Genomic DNA, 20,179 nt, shown 5'->3' on the forward strand with positions numbered 1-20,179 from the left:
GGGAATTACAGCAAGACAGAGCTATTGCATTCATGTCCCACTTCAGGGTTTCCCATAGGCATGTGGCTGGTTACTGTGGAAAACAGGATGCTGGACTAGATAGGTTCTTGATCTGATCCAGCAAGGCTGTTCCAAATTGTATTTTTAGTTGTATTTTTCTGCTTTTTTGTTTCTTATACAGTATTTTATTGTATTACAATTTGAATTCAAACTGTAATAAAATACATTTTGAATAAAAGAAGCAATAAAAATACAGTTAAAAATCATGTATCATCTAGCACAGCACATTACACTTGTCACAACAGGCAGAAATAGTGCTAAATGGTCCAACAAGACCCTCAACAATTTTCAAGTGGTCCACGGGGAAAAAAGTTTGGGAATCACTGCCCTAGAGATTTCTTTAACCATTTTATTAAGCGGCATATAAATCTTATTTACATATCAATAAATTTGCATTGACATTTTATTATTTATTTATTAGTTTTATATCCCGCCTTCCTCCCAGTAGGAGCCCAGGGTGGCAATAAAATTACATATACATATACATTAACATATGCAAATATGTGTCTTCTTTCGACCTCTCTTTTTTTTGGCAATGAGGAAGTAGACACTCTAGTCCATATAGAAGAGACAGAAGGGCTCTAGTCTAGATATCTGCTTGACATGCTTGTTTTCTAGGTGTATGAAGAAAACCCTTATGAAAAACATAGGAAACTGCCTTATACTGAATCAGACCATTGGTCCATCTAGCTCAGTATTGTCTACACTGACTGGCAGTGCACCTTTGCAAATTCAAGTACTTGAAAGGTTGCCACACAGAGGAGGGCCAGGATCTCTTCTCAATCATCCCAGAGTGCAAGACAGGGAATAATGGGCTTAACTTACAGGAAGCCGGATTTCAACTGAACATCAGGAAAAACTTCCTAACTGTTAAGAGTGTTACCACAATGGAAGCAATGACCAGAGCTTGGAAAAGTTACTTTTTTGAACTACAACTCCCATCAGCTCCAGCCAGCATGGCTACTGGATTGGGCTGGTGGGAGTTGTAGTTCAAAAAAGTAACTTTTCCAAGCTCTGGCAATGACCTAGGGAAGTGGTGGGCTCTCCAACACTGGAGGGGTTCATGAAGCAGCTGGACAGCCACCTGTCAGGTATACTTTGAGTTGGATTCCTGCATTGAGCAGGAGGTTGGACGCGATGGCCTCATAGGCCCCTTCAATCTCTACGATCCTATGATTCATCTCTCTTGGTTAGAATCAATATATCCCCTTGGGACAGCTGAGAAAAAGGACCTGCCTCCAGTGCAAGAGTTTCTTTGTAGGGTTCATTTGCATCAAAAGGATGCGAGGGAAATTCCCCAGGAAACACATGGCAGAGAAACTAATAAGATCAAGCACTAATAATAAACCTCTTGAGCAAGGAGCAGAGTGACTGGGCTCAAGGCTCAAAAGGGAGATGACCATCAGCTGGGAGAAGCTCGGCTAAGACCAGGACGAGAGAAAAGTGTGAGTAAATGCCTGTCTCTTTTCCTAGGTGGTGGCGATGGTCTGGGATGTAGCCCTGACTGAAACTGGATCACGTTGCGACAAGCCTTATCAGCACCACACTCCCTAGTGAGGTTGCCAGCAGTGGCAGCTGGTGCCCATTGAGACTGGTGGGGCGAAGGCAGGGAGGCCCAAGTCTGGCACAGCCAGAGCCAATGATAGGAAGAGCCAACTCATCCTAGCTTTGTCTCCATCCTACTCCCTGCTCAGTTCTGCATGGGGCAACACTGAGACTAAGCAGGAGGAAGCCTACAGCCAGTGTCATCCTCTGAACTGGTTGTAAGAATGAAGGCAGGCAGGTGGGGGAGTAGGCTGACTGCGGTTGGTGGGGCAAGTGCCTCACATGCCCTAATGGATCAGCCTCCACTGGATGCTAAGCCCAGTCCTGGAGACAGCTCTGGTACCTTTGAGAGCTTCTAGGTATGAGAATTTCACCAAGCATGGCTTTTTCTATATCAGGGCTAGCGTCAAAGGTTGGCATGGCTAGGCATCTGCTGAGGGTCCATATCACAGATGGGGACCCTCTGACAAGAGACCCCTGCATTTGCTCCCCTTGTCAACATTACAACCAGCTGGCTTGTTTACCCATCTCTTGGTTTGGCCCAGGAAACTGCATTGGTAAGAAAGAGCAGCAACAGATGCCATTGCCTGCTTGAGTAATGGCTCTCTGCCAGGTGGTAGGAAGAGAAGAGTAGCCTTACTGAGGAATTTGGGGCCCATTGAGGGTGTCTTGTCCAAGGGGCCCTACAAAATCTGAAGCTAATACTGAGGGTCTATATCACAAATTCAGTTCAGGAGAAGCATCCCTGTGTTAGAGGAAAGGCTCAGTGGTAGAACATCTGTTTTGCATGCAGAAAGTCCCAGGTGCAATCCTGGGAACTGTATATTAAGGAAGCTGAAAGTTGTTACGATACCCCCTATTCCCCTCAGGAGAGCCAGTGTGGTGTAGTGGTTAAGGTGTTGGACTACGACCTGGGAGACCAGGGTTTGAATCCCCACCCAGCCATGAAGCTCACTGGGTGACCTTGGGCCAGTCACTGCCTCTCAGCCTCAGAGAAAGGCAATGGTAAACCCCCTCTGAACACCGCTTACCATGAAAACCCTGGCCGTCCTGAGTTGGCGAGGCTCATTTAACATCAACATGTAATTGAGCCTTCAGTGTCATCAGCCCAGTTCTCTGGAATGCTCTGCCAAAAGAGATTCAACAAGCACCTTTTGTTTTAACCTTTAAATGCCTGCTGACAACCTTTCTGTTCCACCAGGTTTATGCAGACAATTAAGTCAATGTCTTTTTGCAACAGTTGATCTTTGTTTTTATTGTATGATTGTTGCTGTTTTAATTTGTTGTAAACCGCTTTGATGTTTTTAACAAAATAGTGGTATACAAATATAGTTATTAAATAAATAAATAAAGCTACCCTAATAAAGTAGGCTGGTTTTGCTGGACGTGAACTCCAAAGTCCTTTCAAACCAATCTGTGCAAATCGCATTTGTTACAATGTAGACAAAATGGCTGCTGTCAAATGGCCCTCAATTTAGCAGTTGTGCAAACATTTAATCTAGCAATAGAGTTATGCATTAAAAAAAAAAAGAAATGTGTGTAATGCACCAAGCAACATTTTTCATATTAACTTTTCCTGAATAGGCTCCTGTGGGTCTTTAACACCAGGGGAATCCTTTCCCAAAGCATCACTTCAATTTCTGAGAAAGCTTCACCTGTTAAATTGTTACCTGTTCCAGACATTAATGGGCAGGAGCACTGGCAATGAAAAAGAAATAGTGGTGGCTCAAACAGGTCAGATCATGAAGGAGATACATATCTAAACTACATAATGTACATACACACCATACATTCAAAAGCACATCTCTCCCTACAAGAATCCTGGGAGTTGTAGTTTGCTAGGAATGCTGGAAATTGTCACTCTGTGAAGGGTAAACTATGGTTCCCAGGATTCTTTTGGGGGGTGTAATTTAAATGTATGATATCTACATAATTTAATAATTCTCTCTGAACAGAGAGACTGAAACACTACAATTCTGAGTACCTCACAAAACTACAATTTCCAGGATTCTTCAAGGGAAGCCAAAACAATTGCAGGGGTCTAAAACTTTGCCATGTAAAATATGCCCTCAGTCTCACCATGGCAGCAGATGATCCTGGTTGCTGGGCCAAAATTTCTCAGGGGGGCAGAGGGTGGCAGACATCAAGATAAATTTTCTGAAGGTATTCTTGCTTAAGTTCCTCTTGAATTATAACAGAATGTCAGTCTGTCACCCCCCGCAAATAAATTGGCCTTCCCAATCTAATCCCCAATATTGGATGGAGAATTTTGGGTGCAACTATGAATTTAGTTTTAATGAATGAAAACTGGATTCATAGTTGCACCCAAAATTCTCCATCCAATTCATACGGGGTTAAATTGGGAGGGCCAATTTATTTGTGGGCAGTGACAGACTGACATTCTGCTATAATCTTTCTTTGTTGAAAGAAGCAATGGCTTGAACCCACCTCTCCTCACTGATTGCTTCTTTCCCCAACTGATGTAGTTAGGTAGCTTTTCACACTCTGGCCTAAATGATCTCATGGTGACCCCGTCCCCTTTAGATGGCAATGTGTATTGTGTTATTTTAGAATGTGAGATGCCAGCCCTGCTAGGTTTGGGGACCTTCCTGTTCATTCAGCTGAGGGAGGCCCCTGAACATCTGCTCCAAAGTCCTAACCTTGATCCCTCACAGCACCGCCAGTTTCATCCACCCAAAATGAACAAGTATCAACCAAGCCAAAATTTCCCAGAAGACCATTTTCCAAGAGTTTTCTTTTTTTGTCCCCATCCACACCATTGGAGAATCCTCCACCCCTCCACCAAGAATTCACTAAAGCACCCCCTTCCCAGTTTTACCACCTGCAACTGTTTGATCGGATTCATTCATCTGTGTGCCTAGTCCTTACAGCAGAGGATCCCAAACTCCTGCACCACTTGAAAATTATTGAGAGTCTTGGTTGACCACTTAATGATTTTTTTTCCTGCCAGCTGTAGCAACTTAATTTCATAGGATTTAAATTGCAATACAATAAAATGCAATGTAACAAATAAAAGAGGCAATAAAAATACAATTAAAAGTCAACGTGAATATTCAATGCAATGGATGTGCTGTCTCCCATCTTTCCACAAACACACTGACTCGGACTACCTGAATGAAGCTTGTGGATCACTGGTGGCCACAGTTTGGGAGCCCCTGCCTTGGACCTTTACAAAACAAAGTTTAATAATATAAAAGATAAGGTAACAGAAATAGAATTTAACTTGGACGTAAATAAACTACAACATGAACAAACTTAGACTGCTGAGCTTCCTTGGCAGATCACACCATGCCCCCTGAAAAGGAAAAAGGTTAGGACTTTTAACAAATATTAAAATGACTAAAATGAAAGAAAATATAAATTATACAAATCAGAATGAAAGTATGTAAAACCAGGGGAAATGTCAAATTCTGAATCTCACTGGCAGAACCCAGCATTCTCTCAAGATTTTTTTTCTCACGCTAGTTACTGCCGGTAGAAAATGTGCCATTTTTATAGTTGCATATTTATCGTGTCCACTCAGTCAGTAACTTATAGACTCACCATCAGACCTAATCTCATCTCTCCCAAATATCAATCTCTCAAAGCATTAGATAAAGGGCAGTATATAACAACATTTAGAATTCACCACTTGCAACAAGGGTGGAGGCCATTTGGCTCAGAGAATCCTGCATTCTCCCATGCAAGGTCAAGGACGTTGCAAGGTCAAGGAGAGGAATGGGGCATTGTACACAGAATGGTGAACACTTTGCAGGCATTGAGATTGTGAGCTGTGATGTAAGGAAATGAAAATCAAGAGCGAAAATCCTTTTGGGTCTCCCAAATCTAAAAGCTGCACGAGTGGTGGAAATTCCAAGCCCAGAATAACCCCACCCTCCCAACAATGGCAGAAATTTGGGTTTTTTGCAGGCCCTTCACACAGCACACAGCACACACAACACACACAGGGGTTTGGCAAGCTCTGCCTAAGAGCAACATCAAGCACAAGAAAGAAAGAACACCATCTTGAGTTATGCAGCTTTAGTTTCGACCAGACCTAATTCTGAGAGTGACTTGGCGAGAGCTTTCAGTTAAAAAAAAAAAGCACGAAGCCATGGCAAGGCAGCCAACCATGTTGTATTCAAGATGACAGAAGCTTTACGTAAACCTCAAATAGTTGCCCTCTTGTGACAATTTTCTTTTTCCCTTTACAAAGCATATGAATTTGGGGAGTGTTATTCAGCCTGACCCTAATTAATACAAGAGTTACACAGCCTTAGTGAAGAGACTGGCAGAATTGTGTTCTTCCCACACGTATGGCCAGGTCTGGCTGTCAAATTGCTTCAAGCCAAGGTTGGGAGAACCTGTGGCCCTTTGGACATTGTTGGACTCCAACTCCCATCAGCCCCAGCAACCATGGCCAATAGTCAGGAAGGATAGGAACTATAGTCCTGCAACATCTGGAGGGCTACAGGTTTCCCATCCCTGGCTGTAGCAGTTTCATACAGAGAAAATTTATTTATAGTCAGTTTTTTAAGTGCATGGATCATCTCTCTCTTCCAATTTAAATCCATCTAACAGAGCCTTAGGGAGCTTCCACACAGCAGTTTATTGTGGAAAATTTGATAAATGCAAAAAAAACTAATGGAAATGATAACTCTGAATTACACCGCACACTGAAAGCACTATGATACCACTTTAATAGTCATGGCTTTCCCCAAAGAATCTTGGGAACTGTAGTTGGTTAAGGGTGCTGAGAGTTGTTAGGTGACCCCTATTCCTTTCACAGAGCTACAAATCTCAAAGTTCCCTGGGACACCAGGCCAGCCTCTCATGGGAGAGCATTCCACAGATGGGACAAAACTGCTGAAAAGAAACAACTCTTTGCATGTTGGACCAGATTCTAGCCCACACCAGCCCAATCCCCCCTCTCCATTATTCTTTTCTACTTGCAGGGATTTCCCCCCCACAAAAAGGAACACTGTGATCTCTCACCTGCTGTCTGAAGTAGTACAGACTAATCCATCCACTCTGAACTCTGTTGCTTCATTCCACCACTCGTTTAGATATCTCTACAGATTCCCGCTTCAAGGCCAAGAGAGAGAGAAAACACAGCTGGACCTTCTCTGGCAAATCCTTCTGTTGACTTGGGAGCAACCACAGTTATGGCCCCACTTCTTTTTATCCGTCGAGGGCCTCACTCTTCTTTTGTTATAAGAATTCTCAGCAGGGTCTGATGAACAATAAACAAGGGAGTGAGACCTGTACACAGAACAGCTCTGAGGCCCAAAAGGGCTGTAAGCACCAGCACTTCAAAGTGGGTGCGGAAGCTCTCTTCAGTATTGGACGCTGCCCTCAATGATGTTGCAATTGGGGTGGTGGAGAAGCTTGTCTGATGCACGTTTTGAAGCAAACAAGACTAATTCACCAGTTCTGGTCTCATATGTAGATCGGAATGCAGCTATCAATTAGATTATGCACTTCACTAAATTTTGCATTACAGTGTTGGTTAAAAATGTGCACAAAATGCAAATTGTACAGGAAAAAATAATAAGAATTCATAATAGGGAGAACAACATTGCAAAGCATATAGAATGCATATTTTAGGGGAAGATGCATACAAATTGTCTTACCCCTTATATACCTAGTCGATCATCATGCTCTGCAGTTGAGCGCCTTCTGCAGATACCACCTTATCAGGAGGTCTGTTCTGCACAACATAGGAAGCAAACCTTTAGTGTAGCAACACCTACCCTTTGGAATTCCTTCTCCTTAAATATTAAACAGGCTCTGTTAACCTTTGTGGCGCCTACTGAAAACCTTCCTTTTTCAACAAGCCTTTTAAAGTAGAGACCTTATCCCAGTCTGTGTCTGTGTTGGAATTGCTTTTTAAGATGTTTTTAAAGCTTTTTTTGTAAAAATATGTTTTTAAAGATGTTTTGTTTTAATACATTTTAAAGTCTGTTTTTATGATGTTTTAGAGTGTTTTTAGCGTTTTTGTTTGCTGCCCTGGACTCTTACTGGGAGGATATAAATTTAATAAATAAATAAATACCTTAGGGCTGTGATTCCCAGACTTCTCCCCCATGGACCACTTGAAAATTGCTGATGGTCTTGGTGGACCACTTAATTATTTTTCTGCCTGTTGTAGCAACTGTAATTCTACAGGATTCAAATAGTAATACAATACAATAAAATATAAAATTAGTAGGAATATTCAATCTGATAGATCTGCCATCTTCAACCACAAATCCACTGATGTGGACCACCTGAATTAAGCTCATGGACCACAGCTTGGGAACCTCTGACACTGCGCTAGGAGAAACAAACTTTTGGCTCTGTATAAGACAGCTTCCAGTATAAACTCTGTATAAAACATCCCTCATTGCACCCTCCCTTTCTGATGGGCAGGGAGTTCAATCCTGCTTTGGACTAGGTGCATGAGGGAGCCCACCACAGGGAACTCCCTCATCTATAGGGTTGCCAGGTTCATGGCCTGAGACTGATCCTGTATCTTTAGGAGAAGAGAAAGTCAGCCAAGTGCATGTGTTCTTGCAACCCTGTAATGGGAAAAACCACAAGGTGGAATTTTCCCTTCCCCCTGCACAACTTGTAAAGATACAGAAGACGTCTTGGAGGGTGGGCCTGGCTACCAAGAGATCTTCTACCTGGCAACCCTACTCACATACCCGAAGCCTGCAGAAAGCAGGATTAAACTGCCTGTGCATCAGCTGAATGGCATGGAGTGTGTGTGTTTCAGTCCTGCTTGCTACGTCTCCTCACCCCCACAGGACCTCAACAGGTGGTCAGGACCACCCAGCTCTCAACCAGCTGACATCATAATGATGTCAGGTGATTGATAGTTAGGTGGTCCTGTGTGCCTGGGATATATGAAACTGAGCCAGAAACTCTGTGTGAGGCAGCTTCCTATGTCACTCAGTGCTTGAAGGGTCCTGGAGCGTTCTCAAGTGCTGTCTTTGCAGAACTGAACTTTCCACAGTGTTTTTTCCACAAGAGGTTTCTTTTAGCCATGTAAGACAGCTGCAGGTGGTTTTAGGTTGGGGGATAGGGGGCAAAGAGAAAGACAGAAAATTAACCTTTTTCTTTCCTGGCCATTTGACCTCTGAAAAAAAATCACTATCAACAAGCTACTTTTCTTCCTGAGTGGGGAAAGCTATGGGGAACTGTATTGTTCACCTCTGCGGGAGAAGACCAGATTGGGTGGTGGGGGAAGAATTCTGAGCAAAGAAATGACTGGGAAAGAAAAGGATAACACAGGTCAACCTAAAACCACCTGCAGCTGGTTTGCATGACAAAATAAAGTCCTGATGGGAAGAACCCTCTCAGGGATGGGAGAGAAATTCGATTTAAGTTCTCACTTAAAGGCAAACCTCACTAATTTGCACTTTCCAAAACAATTTGAGAACCACCCATTGCAAGGCAGTTCTCCAGCCAAATAATGCTTCCAAAAATGTATGTACTGTGGTAAAGTGAGTATAAAATTGCATATGTCCATGAAACGGACATACAAAAATGCATTATAATAGGGAAAATTGCTTCGCAAAGATGTCAGTTACAATTACATTGTATGTAAAATTACATATAAACTTGTGCATATTAGGAGAAATTAGACTAAAATGCTGGTGAATTTCCCTGACTTTAAAACCATGTATATTAGACAAAATTACATGAGGACTGAAAAAATATTCACACACTGATGTGTTAATGTGGAGAACTGAACTGAACTGATAGGAAAAATGAGAAACTGAGAGAATCTAAAATGGACAGATTTGGTTACCACTAGTCTCAGTCTTTACAGTCTTCTGGTTTTTCCTTTCCAGACAGCAAGCCTGGAACCCTTGCCATTTGCAATGGGATTTTCACCCCACCCCTGTCTATTTCCAGTGTTGCTGGGTTGCCATGCTGTGCCCGAAGGAGCAGTTCTGGGACGAGCTCTTGCAGAAGTGCATGCCCTGCACCATTGCGTGTCAGCCAATCCAGTCCAAGGGATGTGCCGACATCTGCAGTGAGTGTCCAGAAAATGTGTTTTTCTATTTTTTAAAAAAGCATTGCCATATTTGCATACTTCTTAACCGTGCTGCCTCTCCAAAGCATTTCACAAATAAGAAAATCAGTTCAATTGAAATTAAATTGTGATCTTGCCCTCACAATGACAGCTCTGAAATACCAGATGCCCTCGAGGGTCCCAAACAAGGTGATCATGTGGCCCCTGGCTCTCCTTGCCAGAAACATGTGGGCAGGAAATGGGGGAGATGGGTAGGGTGGCCACTTATATGCATTCCCCCCCCAAATAAAATAAAAGATGAGAGAACACATATTTGCATAAAATGCAAGGCCAGCACCAGGCATGCCGGGTCCCGGCACCCACACGCATGCTCCACCTACCTACCTTTCTTTTTAAGTTAATGCTGCCCTCGCTGTGTGCGCATGCCTGCCATCAACCAAGATGATGGTGGCCGAGGTTTCCATAAGGGGCTGGTGCCTCAGCCACCATCTTGGTTGATGGTGCACATGCGTGCTACATGTGCACATACCTGCTGTCAACCAAGATGGCTGCAGGGGCATTAGCCCCTTAGGAAAACCTTGGCTGCCATCTTGGTTGAGGGCAGGCTTGCACCCACAGCGTAGCCAGCATTTACTTTAAGGGAGAGATAGGTGGAGCATGCAGGCGGGCATCGCGGGCCTGCGTGGTAGTACGGGAGGACCCTGGGATCTCCCTCTCTCCGATCCATGGCAGGGTCGGGAGCCGACGCTGCTGCAAATTGCAGAAGGGAGCGCTACCCACCCACCCACCCACCCACCTTATGGAGGGGCCCTTCAGGGGCCCTCAGCCAGGGCCCAATCTGGCTGCCCTCTGGTGCCGGCCCTGATAAAATGTGCACATGCCACTTCGTAAGTATAGATGTAAATTTAACAATAACAACTATGATTTAAATAGAAATGCAGCACATTTCTCCATAGTGAGGAAGAATGTGATCTCATCTGCATTATATATTTAAAGTTGTATCATACCACTTTAAAGAATCATGGCTTCCCCCAAAGAATCCTGGGAGCTGTTGTTTGGGAAGGGTGCTGAGGATTGTTAGGAGATGCCCTATTCTCCTCACAGAGTTACAATTCTCAGAGTGGTTTAACAGTTAATTCCTCTTCCCAGGGAAATCTGACTATTGCAGCTCTGTGAGGGGAATAGGTGTCATTAGAGGCTTTTTACAATCAAGTGACATCAATTTTAATAAATAAATGGATGTGAAGCTTTTTGAACACACTTAGCATTTGCATAGAATATTAGAAAGAACCTGACATACATTTATTATGATTGCTGATTACTGGAATTGCATTTATATTATCAAGGACTGTAGAGATGAAATGCATCAAAGCTCGGGCTGCAATCCAGTTTAAAGAATTTTAACCAATTACTCACATGAGTTTTAGTTGATTAATCTATTATATTTGCATATATGAAAACACCGTATTTCTGAACCAAGCAGCATATTTTCTTTGTCTGAAAATGTTTTAATCTATTAATCTACCAATTAATTGAATATAGTTGCAACCCTAATTAGAACTGGCATGGATTACTGAGACTAATTGGTGAAGACCGTTAACACAAGGATGTGAAACCTGCTAATCTCCATATTTTTTTAAAGGTGTTTTGTTATAATATATTTTAAAGTCTGTTTTTATGATGTTTTAGAGTGTTTTTAGTGCTTTTGTTTGCCACCCTGGGCTCCTACTGGGAGGAAGGGCGGGATAGAAATCTAATAAATAAATAATAAAATATTTGGGACTACAACTTCCATCATCCCTGACAAATTGGCTATGATGGTGGGGGCTGACAGGAGTTGGGAGTCTAGTAATGTTTGGGGAAGGGCCACAGGCTCTTCATCCCTGAAAAAAATAATTACAATGAGCTAGTTTATGAAGCAGATAAAAATCATAATTATGATTATCGTCATCACTTATTTCTGATAAGAAGCACTTTGCAACATCTGAAAAGCACAGCAACCATGCCCGATGGATGCAGACTGAGTTAACAGCTGGAAACTGGTGCAAAAACCTACACTGAGCAAGGTGAACCGTCTGGCAAGCCAGATGCTCTAGCATGCAGGGAATGGAGGAGAGCAATCTCTCTTCCAACTTTAGCCTAACTCAAGGATGCTGCTGTTCCCATGGCAACATGAGCTGGTAGCCAATGAACTGCAGGCTAGCCCAAGATTGGATGGAATTGGGGGGGGGGAGGATGCTGACTCACAACTGGAGCATCTTGCTCATTATTTATTTAATACAATGGATGCAAACCTTGTTTTGTCTCTTCAGGTTCCATGGACTGCAGCAAACGTGTGGGCTTTTTCTATGATCAGCTCCTGAGAACGTGCATAAATTGCGCTAGCATCTGTGGACAGCACCCCAGCGAATGTCAGCCGTTTTGCAGAAGTAAGCACCTGGGTTGCATTCTGCACACCCCAGCTGAAAGGCAGGGTTCAATTTTCCACTCTCCATTCTCAGTCGCAGAACGTGCCTCTAGGCATGCACAGAGGGCCTTTCCCAACACCAAAGCGTGAATACACCTCACCCCCAAATGCACACTGGGATTAGGTTGCAAAGCATTCACGTCAGAAGACATGCGTGGAAACTGAAAAACTAGGAAGGGAATAAAATAAAGAATTCTAAGCTGCTGCTGCTGGTGGTTTAATTTAGTATCTAGTATAGAAAGGGAAGAATGGTTATACTGTTGGATTTCAAAAGCCACTAAAATCTGCAGAGTTTCCCCAAATCAGGAGCACCAGATTTTGCTGGACACTGCCTTATGACTTACCAAGTCAGACCATTTGTCCATTTAACCCAGCATCATCTACTCTGACTGGCAGCAACTCTACAGGATCTCAGTCAGAGTCTTTCCCATCACCTGCCTCCTGATCCTTTTGACTGGAGATGCCAGGCATTGAACCTGAAACCTTCTGGATGCAAAGCATGTGCACTTATCTTTGAGCTGCAAACCCTCCCCACTGGTGAGGGGGGCAAGTGCACAGAATAGTTCAAAGTCTCACTTGTAGATATATTCAATATTTTTTTCTTTAAAAGCAGTATATTCTAAAAACATATGTTGTACATAGTGCCCCTCCAGACATCCTTTTTAGTGTGCATTCGTGATGATTTGTGCTCATGGTGGCATTGGGGCAGTTATACACAACCCAGCTTTCAATACTGTTTCCTCCTGCAAACGTTTCAGAGTGGTCATACTGCTTCTGTTCCAATTGGTGCATGTCCCATACCTTCCTGCTGAAATCCTGCAGCTTTTTATACCACAAATGTTCTACATTTTATCCTGCTTTTGTTGCACTACAGCGCAAGAGTGCCTTTCCGGACAGCAATAATGCAGTAGGTACCACTGGGGAAGCATTGCAGAACACCTAATAAAGCAGTATGAAGTGTGGACAGTCCAGAATAAATCCACTACAAATGCACTATTATTGCATCAATATGTTGCAGAATCATTTGGAAAAGTTACATCATTGTGGAAGGGCCCTTACTTCCTATAAACCTCAGAACTATAGTAATCTTGTCAGCACAGGTGTTGTTGCCGCTGTTTATTTCTTAAAAGCAAAAGGATTTGTGCTGTGTCATACATACCTGGCACAGTCAAATGTTTGTTTGCAATGACGTAGTCAGTGGCCTAGTTTGGACCTCACACTAAATCTTGGATGTAACTTACCTATCAAAAGCTGCGGAAACATGTTCATAACTCCGGTAATGAAAACTCATGACTTACAGTGCGATCCTAAATGCATTCACTCAGAAGTATAGCCCTATTGTTGTAATGGGATTTACTCTCATGTAAGTATGCATAAGATTGCTGCAGCCTCACATGCCTCAAGGCTGCCTTTGAAAAACATTTAAGAACAGCTAACCTGTGGTCCTCCAGATGTTGCTGGACCCAGCATTTCTGCCCATTGAACATGCTGGCTGGGATTGGTGAAAGTTGGAGTCCAACAATATTTAGAGGCTCACAGGCTACCCCTAATATTGGCCCTTTAAGGCCCCCTCTGCACTGTGCATTTAAAGCAGTATCATACCACTTTAAACAGTCATGGCTTCCCCCAAAGCATCCTGGTAAATGTAATAAATTAAGAGTTCTGAGAGTTATCAGGAGACCCCTATTCCCCTGGTGGAGCTACAATTGTCAGACTTCCCTGGGATGAGGGATTGAAGCTCTATGAGAACAGGGGTCTCCTAACAACTCTCAGCACCCTTAGCAAACTAGTTGCCAGGATTCTCTGGGGAAGCCATGACTGTTTAAAGTGGCATGATACTGCTTTAAATGTATAGTGCAGATGTCAGTTCAAAAATGCTGTAGATGGATAGTTCAGGGCCAGTCCTTCTGGAGCACATGACTTCTCGGTTGTTTCAGTCCATTGCTACCGATTAATTTCCAGGCTCAGAGGGCTGTTAAGACCTAGATGGCTTGGGATCAGAACGTATACTTAAGAGGGCTTCCCGTGATTATGAGCTCTTTTCTTTGAGGTCAGCGAGGAAGGCTTCTCCTGGGTACTCTGCACACCCTTTGCAGGAACACAGGGGAGAGCAATCAATGACTGCATACACATCATACATTTAGAGCACTTTGTTCCTCCCAAAGAATTGTGGGAATTGTAGTTTACCCCTCACACAGGTACAATTCGCAGCATCCTTATCAAACTACAGTTCCCAGGATTAGGGGGAGGGGATGTGCTCTGAGCTTGTTGAACCGCTGCCATGGGAGATAATTTTGGCTGCTTTCCTGTCATTTTCCTGTCTTTTGAGGAGCTTTTGCATTTCATCACCCCCAAAAGATTGTTCTCTGCCATTTCTGTGCGTTTTTAACCAGTGTCAGATGGCGTAATGGGGTAGAGGCATTTACTTGACCTCCCAGGAGATGAGTCACTGCTGCTGGGAGGAGGAGAGGGAGGGGCCTGGCTAGAATGTTTGCTGCAACTCTGATAATGCCTCTTGCTTGTCAGGATGAAAGAGAGGAGTGTGTGTAGAAAACCTACTCTACTGTACATACGTAAAATTTACATTCATTGCTTTGCTCACTTTTGCCTCTGGCCCCGCCCGCCACGGACATTTGGCAGATGGCCTCTGGAAAGTTGTCCAAAATGAAATATGGTCCTCGGGCATCTAACCCCTTTCCCTGGGTTAGATACTATACACAGAATGTTCACCAAAGCTCCACAGTGTAGGCTAACATGCCTGTTAGATAAGCAGCTGTTAACTCTCTCTCCATCCATGAATTTCAGAGGGACCTGCACCCACCTTACCAGCGCTGGCTGCTCTCCAGAGTGTCCACTGCAAGCTGGACCCTATGTGTGACCAGAAGATGGCTGTCTACATGGTCTTGGGAGTCTGTCTGTGTACATTGCTCTTTTCCTTGCTGTTGATTTGGGTCTACTTTAGAAAACAGGGGGACAAGGTGACCTGCCGAGCCAGCACCATCGCTTGTCACAAAATGAAAGACAACCCAAAAGGTAAAGACTTTCTCAAATTTTATCCAAGGTGGCAGAATTCAGATTTCCCAAACGCACCCCCCCAACGCAAGAACGTACACTGTCCATCATAGAACTAGATCAGATTTATACGTGCAGCAGAATCTGACGGTGGTGCCGTGGACTGTACACTTTAGATAGCAGGTGTGGCAAACACATTGTTGAATGCTCCCCCTACATTAAAAAAAAGCAATCTTTCCCTGCAAGAAGAGTAAAGCAGGGAGTTGGCTGAGTTAGAACCCTGTTTACAGGGAAGTGCATTTTACATATGAAGAAACATTTTTTTTAAAATGTGATTTCACATGGACAGTCTAAAAAGTGGTGTAGTATGATTTTCCACTTCAGCATTCTACTGCCTGTAAAAGACTTGAGTTGTGTTTATGCCTCACTAAGTCATCCTGCATAAGGATGTGACCCCATAGTAAATTAATTCATTAGATTAATAGAAAAACCACCTTTAAAATAAAAATTAAATTTTACAAATAATGTGACTCATACACAGGAGAAAGTGCTTGCATGTGTTTCAGGTCACTAAAAAACCCTAAAATGATGATTTCCCCTCCCCTTTTGAACTGTCTATCCAGATGTGAATTTCTGCATTTTAATAGATTAGGTGATCAAATACGATAAATCAAACGTCTATCTCTCTTTAAGCATGTGACAGCCTAAACACTCTCTGTCTCTGTCTCTCTCTCACACACACACACTTACTCTGTGCCACGGAAATCTGTATAAATTATTTAACCCACTTTAAACTATGTTTGTCTCCTGCTTCTGCTAGCCAGAAGGAACCACAAAAAGCTATGCCGAGAATGGAAGCCCCACCCCCACCCCCCGCTAATCACCACATATCTTCCTTTAGCCCAACCCGTCTTCTGAGATTTCATCAGCCTTGGTCTCCATACATTTGCCAACTGTTTCTTTGCCATAAGGGCTTGCACTTTTTCCTAAGCAAACGGTATGCTTGAGGTTACTGGATACCTCACTTGCATCACACAATTGTGGACTGGTACAGCCCGTTGTCATTGTCTCTTTTACGTATTTAGCCTTCTTCTAACTCAGGGCTTGCCAAACTGTGGTCCATGAATCACCAGTGGTCCACAAGCTTCATTTAAGTAGTCCCCAGCATGCCGTGGATTTGTGGGTGAAAATGGAAGATGGAGCATCCATCGCATTGAATATTGATATTGACTTTTAATTGTATTTTTAATTGTATTGCTTCTTTCGTTTCTGATATTGTATTTTATGGTATTACAATGTGAATTCTATGGATATAATACAGTGCAAAAGTAATCAGATCCGTGGCCAAGGCTCTCATATTACTGAATTACAAATGGTACATTGTAATTTCATTCTGCATTATATTTTATTTTGAAACACTGAAACTCAAAATCAGTTATAGTAAGGTGACATTGGTTTTACGTTGGGAAATGTTTGTAAGAAACATAAAAACTGAAACATGTTGCTTGCATAAGTATTCAACCCCTACACATTAGTATTTGATAGAGTCACCTTCCGTGGCAATAACAGCTTTAAGATTTTTGGGGTAAATATGTACCAGCTTTCCACAGAGTGTTGGAGGGAATTTTGGCCCATTCTTCTTGGCAGATTCACTCCAGGTTGTTCAGGTTGGCTGGAGTTGCTTGTGGACCACAATTTTCAAAGAGCGTCACGGATCCTCAATGGAATTGAGATCAGGACTTTGACTGGGCCATTGTAGGACATTCACGTTTTTGTTCTTGAGCCACTCCAATGTTGCTTTAGCCTTGGTACTTGGGATCATTGTTGTGCTGAAAACTGAATTTCCTCCCAAGCTTGTTTCTTAGTGGACTGAAGCAGGTTCTCTTGCGTATTTCCCTGTATTTTGCTCCATCCATTCTTCCTTCGATTTTAACAAGATGCCCAGTCCCTGCTGATGAGATGCATCCCCACAGCATGATGCTGCCACCACCATACTTCACTGTAAGGATGGTGTGTCTTGAGGCATGGGCAGTGTTAGGTTTGTGCCACACATAGCACTTTGAATTTTGGGCAAAAAGCTCTGTTTTGGTCTCATCTGACCACAAAACCTTTTCCCACATTGCAGCTGGAACACTCTCATGCTTTCTGGCAAACTCCAGATGTGCTTTCAGATGGTACTTTTTGAGTAACGGCTTCTTTCTTGCCACCCTCCCATACAGGCCAGTGTTATGCAGAGCTCTCAATACGGTTGACTGGGGCACCATTACTCCACTCCCAGTCACTGAACTCTGTAGCTCCTTCAAAGTTGTTGGCCTCTCTGTGGCTTCTCTCACGTCTTGTTGTTCAAGCACTGAGTTTTGAGGGACTGCCGTTTTTTGTCAAAGCCTGGGTGGTGTGATGCAGCTTCCACATCCTCATTATTGATCCAACTGTGCTCACTGGGATATCCAAACACTTGATTATGTTGGACCCTTTTCTTAATCTATGCATTTGTATTACATTATCTCTCACTTCTGCAGAATGCTCGTTGGTCTTCATTTTCCTTGAGATCCACAGCCTGACCAATGAGCCTTCAACAGTGGGATTTTTATCCTGACAATGTGACAGCAACTTTAATGGTTCACAGGTGGAGACCAATGGTAAGGTAATTGTGTCCTCGATAGGGCCATTTCTTTCATCTGTGTAAACTGGGAGCTTCCACAGCACATGGGTTGAATACTTATGCAAGCAACGTGTTTCGGTTTTTTATGTTTCTTACAAACATTTCCCAACATAAAACCACTGTCACCTTCCAATAAGTGATTTTGAGTTTGAGTGTTTCAAAAAAAAATACCAGGCAGAATGAAATTACAATGTACCATTTGTAATTCAGTAATATGAGAGCATTGGTCAAATGAAACAAATGAAGCAATGAAAATACACTTAAAATCATACAGCATCTAGCACAGTGCATTACAGTTGCTACAACAAGCAGAAAAATCATTAAGTGGTCTGCCAAGGCCCTCAGCAATTTTCAAGGGGTCCGTGGGGTAAAAGGCTTGGGAACCAAAGCTCTAATGCATGAATCATTTATTTACTACATTGCTATTTGCTGTATTTAATATCCCACCTTTGCATCAAGAAACTCAAGGAGTTCATGGTTCTCTCCTCCCGATTTTATTATCACAACAACCCTGTGAGATAAGGTTAAGACAGAGAGAATGACTGGCCCAAGGTCACTCAGTGATCTTCATTGCCGAGTTGAGATTTCAGTTCTGGTCTCCTTGCTCCTAATTCAGGGGTGGGCAACCTTTAATCCTCCAGATGTTGCTGAATCCCAGCATAAGAGCATAAGAAGAGCCTGCTGGATCAGGCCAGTGGCCCATCTAGTCCAGCATCCTTTTTTCACAGTGGCCAACCAGATGCCTACAGGAAGCCAGCAAGCAGGGTGCAAGAGCACTCTCCTCTTCTGCATCTACTGGCAACTGGTTTTCAGGTGCAGGCTGCCTCCGACCGTGGAGGCAGAGCATGGCCATCATGGCTAGTAGCCATTTATATCCTCCATAAATTTCTCTAATCCTCTTTTAAAGCCATTCAAGTTGGTGGCCATTGTTGCCTCCTGTGTAAGCGAATTCCATAGTTTAATTATGCACGGTGTGAAGAAGTCCTTTCTTTTGCCTGTCCTGAATCTTCCAACGCTCAGCTTCATTGGATGTCAGTGAGTTCTAGTGTGAGAAAGGGAGAAAAACTTTTCTTTGTCCGCTTTCTCTGTGCCATGCATAATTTTATACACTTTTATCATGTCACCTCATAATCGCCTTTTCTCTAAACTAAAAAGCGCCAAACTCTCCAACCTTTCCTCCTAAGGAAGTTGCTCCATCCCCTTGATCATTTGAGGTGCAGCTGTAGCAAGCATGACCAATGACCAGGGATGATGGGAGTTGTAGTTCGGCAACGTCTGGTGGGCCAAGGGTTCTCCACACCTGTCTTAATCTAACATGACCCCCTACAATGTACTGGCAGCTTCTGGGATGCCTCCCATGCTAATGCACATGGGCTTATTTTCCAGATCATTTAATGGAAGCAGGAAGTGTAAGGAGTGGATCCAGTGGCAGCCAGACCCCAGAGCCCATTGAAACCTGCGGCTTCTGCTTCCCCGAGTCAAGCCCCGCCATTCAAGAAACCAGGGCATGTCATAGGACTTACCAACTTGGAACACAAGGGGACACCACTGCTGCAGGGATAGCAGGCGCAGGGAATGCAGGAACCAACCCTACCCCTGAGGATGGTCACTTCCAAATAATATGCTCTCCCTCACAAGAAAAGATGCAGATGACCTGAGCTGAACTGGGAGGCAATGAGATACTACAGGAGCAAGCCCACACTCCACACTTAAGGAAGCTGCTTGAATTTTTGAGGTCCTTCCCCTGCACAATTCCCATGGGCATGCCTCCTTCAAGAGCCAGTTTATACGATCTGCAGAATCCAATGGGTAAATCACTTCCTGGACTCTACCACTTCAGGACCACAGGAGGTGGTGGTGATCTGCATGCCTGAGTTCTTCCCTGTGGAAAGAATTCCCTGCAGAAAGGAGTTCTATAGCCTAGATGTCTCCCTGATATACTAGTTACTTACATTAGAATTTTCACCACTGGTGTAACACCACAAGAGGAAAGCCCAACATTGTCTCTCTTGCAAAAAAAAACTAGCAAGAAACAGCATTCATCTTTGAAGACAGTGTCTGTTCACAGGAAAAGCATCCAGAGCGCTTGAATGAAATGCCTACATTTCTAATGACAATTGGAAATAAATGTGCCTATTTTCTGCAATACATGCAGAGCAATTATTCACAGGGGTAAAAAACAAATGGGGAAGGGCTATAGCTCAGTGATAACGCATCAGTTTTACAGGAAGAAGGTCCCAGGTTCAATTCTTGGCATCTCCAGTTAGGACCAGGAGGACTTGACTGAAACTCTGGAGAACCACCGGACAGCTGCTGTCAGCGTAGACAATACTGAGCTAGATAGACAAATGGTCTGAGTATAAGGCAGCTTCCTAGGCACCTACAGAGTTGGAGACAAACATCCTAA

General features: G+C 43.4%; 1 protein-coding gene and 1 long non-coding RNA gene across 6 annotated transcripts in view; one reads left to right on the forward strand and one right to left on the reverse strand.

Annotated features, from left to right (window-relative positions):
• LOC133371755 (uncharacterized) overlaps positions 1-8,377 on the reverse strand; it is a 48,060-nt gene extending 39,683 nt beyond the window's left edge. Inside the window, exons 1-5 of one of the 2 annotated variants that reach the window (XR_009759375.1) lie at positions 8,295-8,377; positions 7,661-7,767; positions 7,239-7,315; positions 6,601-6,838; positions 3,960-4,921 (exon numbers count right to left, since the gene is read on the reverse strand). This is a non-coding gene — a long non-coding RNA (uncharacterized LOC133371755). Of the gene's footprint in view, positions 1-3,959; positions 4,922-6,600; positions 6,839-7,238; positions 7,316-7,660; positions 7,768-8,294 lie in introns of those variants that run through there. The other variant, XR_009759374.1, reaches the window with a different exon arrangement.
• Positions 1,425-19,934, forward strand: TNFRSF13B (TNF receptor superfamily member 13B). Of its 4 annotated transcripts, none has more exons than XM_061599504.1 (5): positions 1,425-1,505; positions 9,447-9,631; positions 11,944-12,060; positions 14,904-15,131; positions 19,159-19,934. In XM_061599504.1, the coding sequence occupies exons 2-5, from the start codon at positions 9,526-9,528 to the stop codon at positions 19,428-19,430; spliced, it is 723 nt and encodes a 240-aa protein (XP_061455488.1). In that variant the 5' UTR covers positions 1,425-1,505; positions 9,447-9,525; the 3' UTR covers positions 19,431-19,934. The 4 variants fall into 4 exon arrangements, with proteins under 4 accessions (XP_061455488.1, XP_061455489.1, XP_061455492.1 ...); XM_061599505.1 differs by having other exon boundaries at positions 1,426-1,505; positions 9,511-9,631; XM_061599506.1 differs by lacking the exon at positions 1,425-1,505 and adding an exon at positions 9,020-9,078 and having other exon boundaries at positions 9,511-9,631.
• Positions 19,935-20,179: the final 245 nt, after the last annotated feature.

Source organism: Rhineura floridana, chromosome 17 (genome assembly GCF_030035675.1).
Source record: "Rhineura floridana isolate rRhiFlo1 chromosome 17, rRhiFlo1.hap2, whole genome shotgun sequence".
Classification (NCBI taxonomy): domain Eukaryota; kingdom Metazoa; phylum Chordata; class Lepidosauria; order Squamata; family Rhineuridae; genus Rhineura; species Rhineura floridana.

Bases quoted from the DNA above. Each gene is read 5' to 3' on its own strand.
- TNFRSF13B (XM_061599504.1), top strand. From the start codon at position 9,526: ATGCTGTGCCCGAAGGAGCAGTTCTGGGACGAGCTCTTGCAGAAGTGC. The intron at 9,632-11,943 runs GTGAGTGTCCAG...TTGTCTCTTCAG, and splicing joins GGGATGTGCCGACATCTGCA to GTTCCATGGACTGCAGCAAA. The intron at 12,061-14,903 runs GTAAGCACCTGG...CATGAATTTCAG, and splicing joins ATGTCAGCCGTTTTGCAGAA to AGGGACCTGCACCCACCTTA.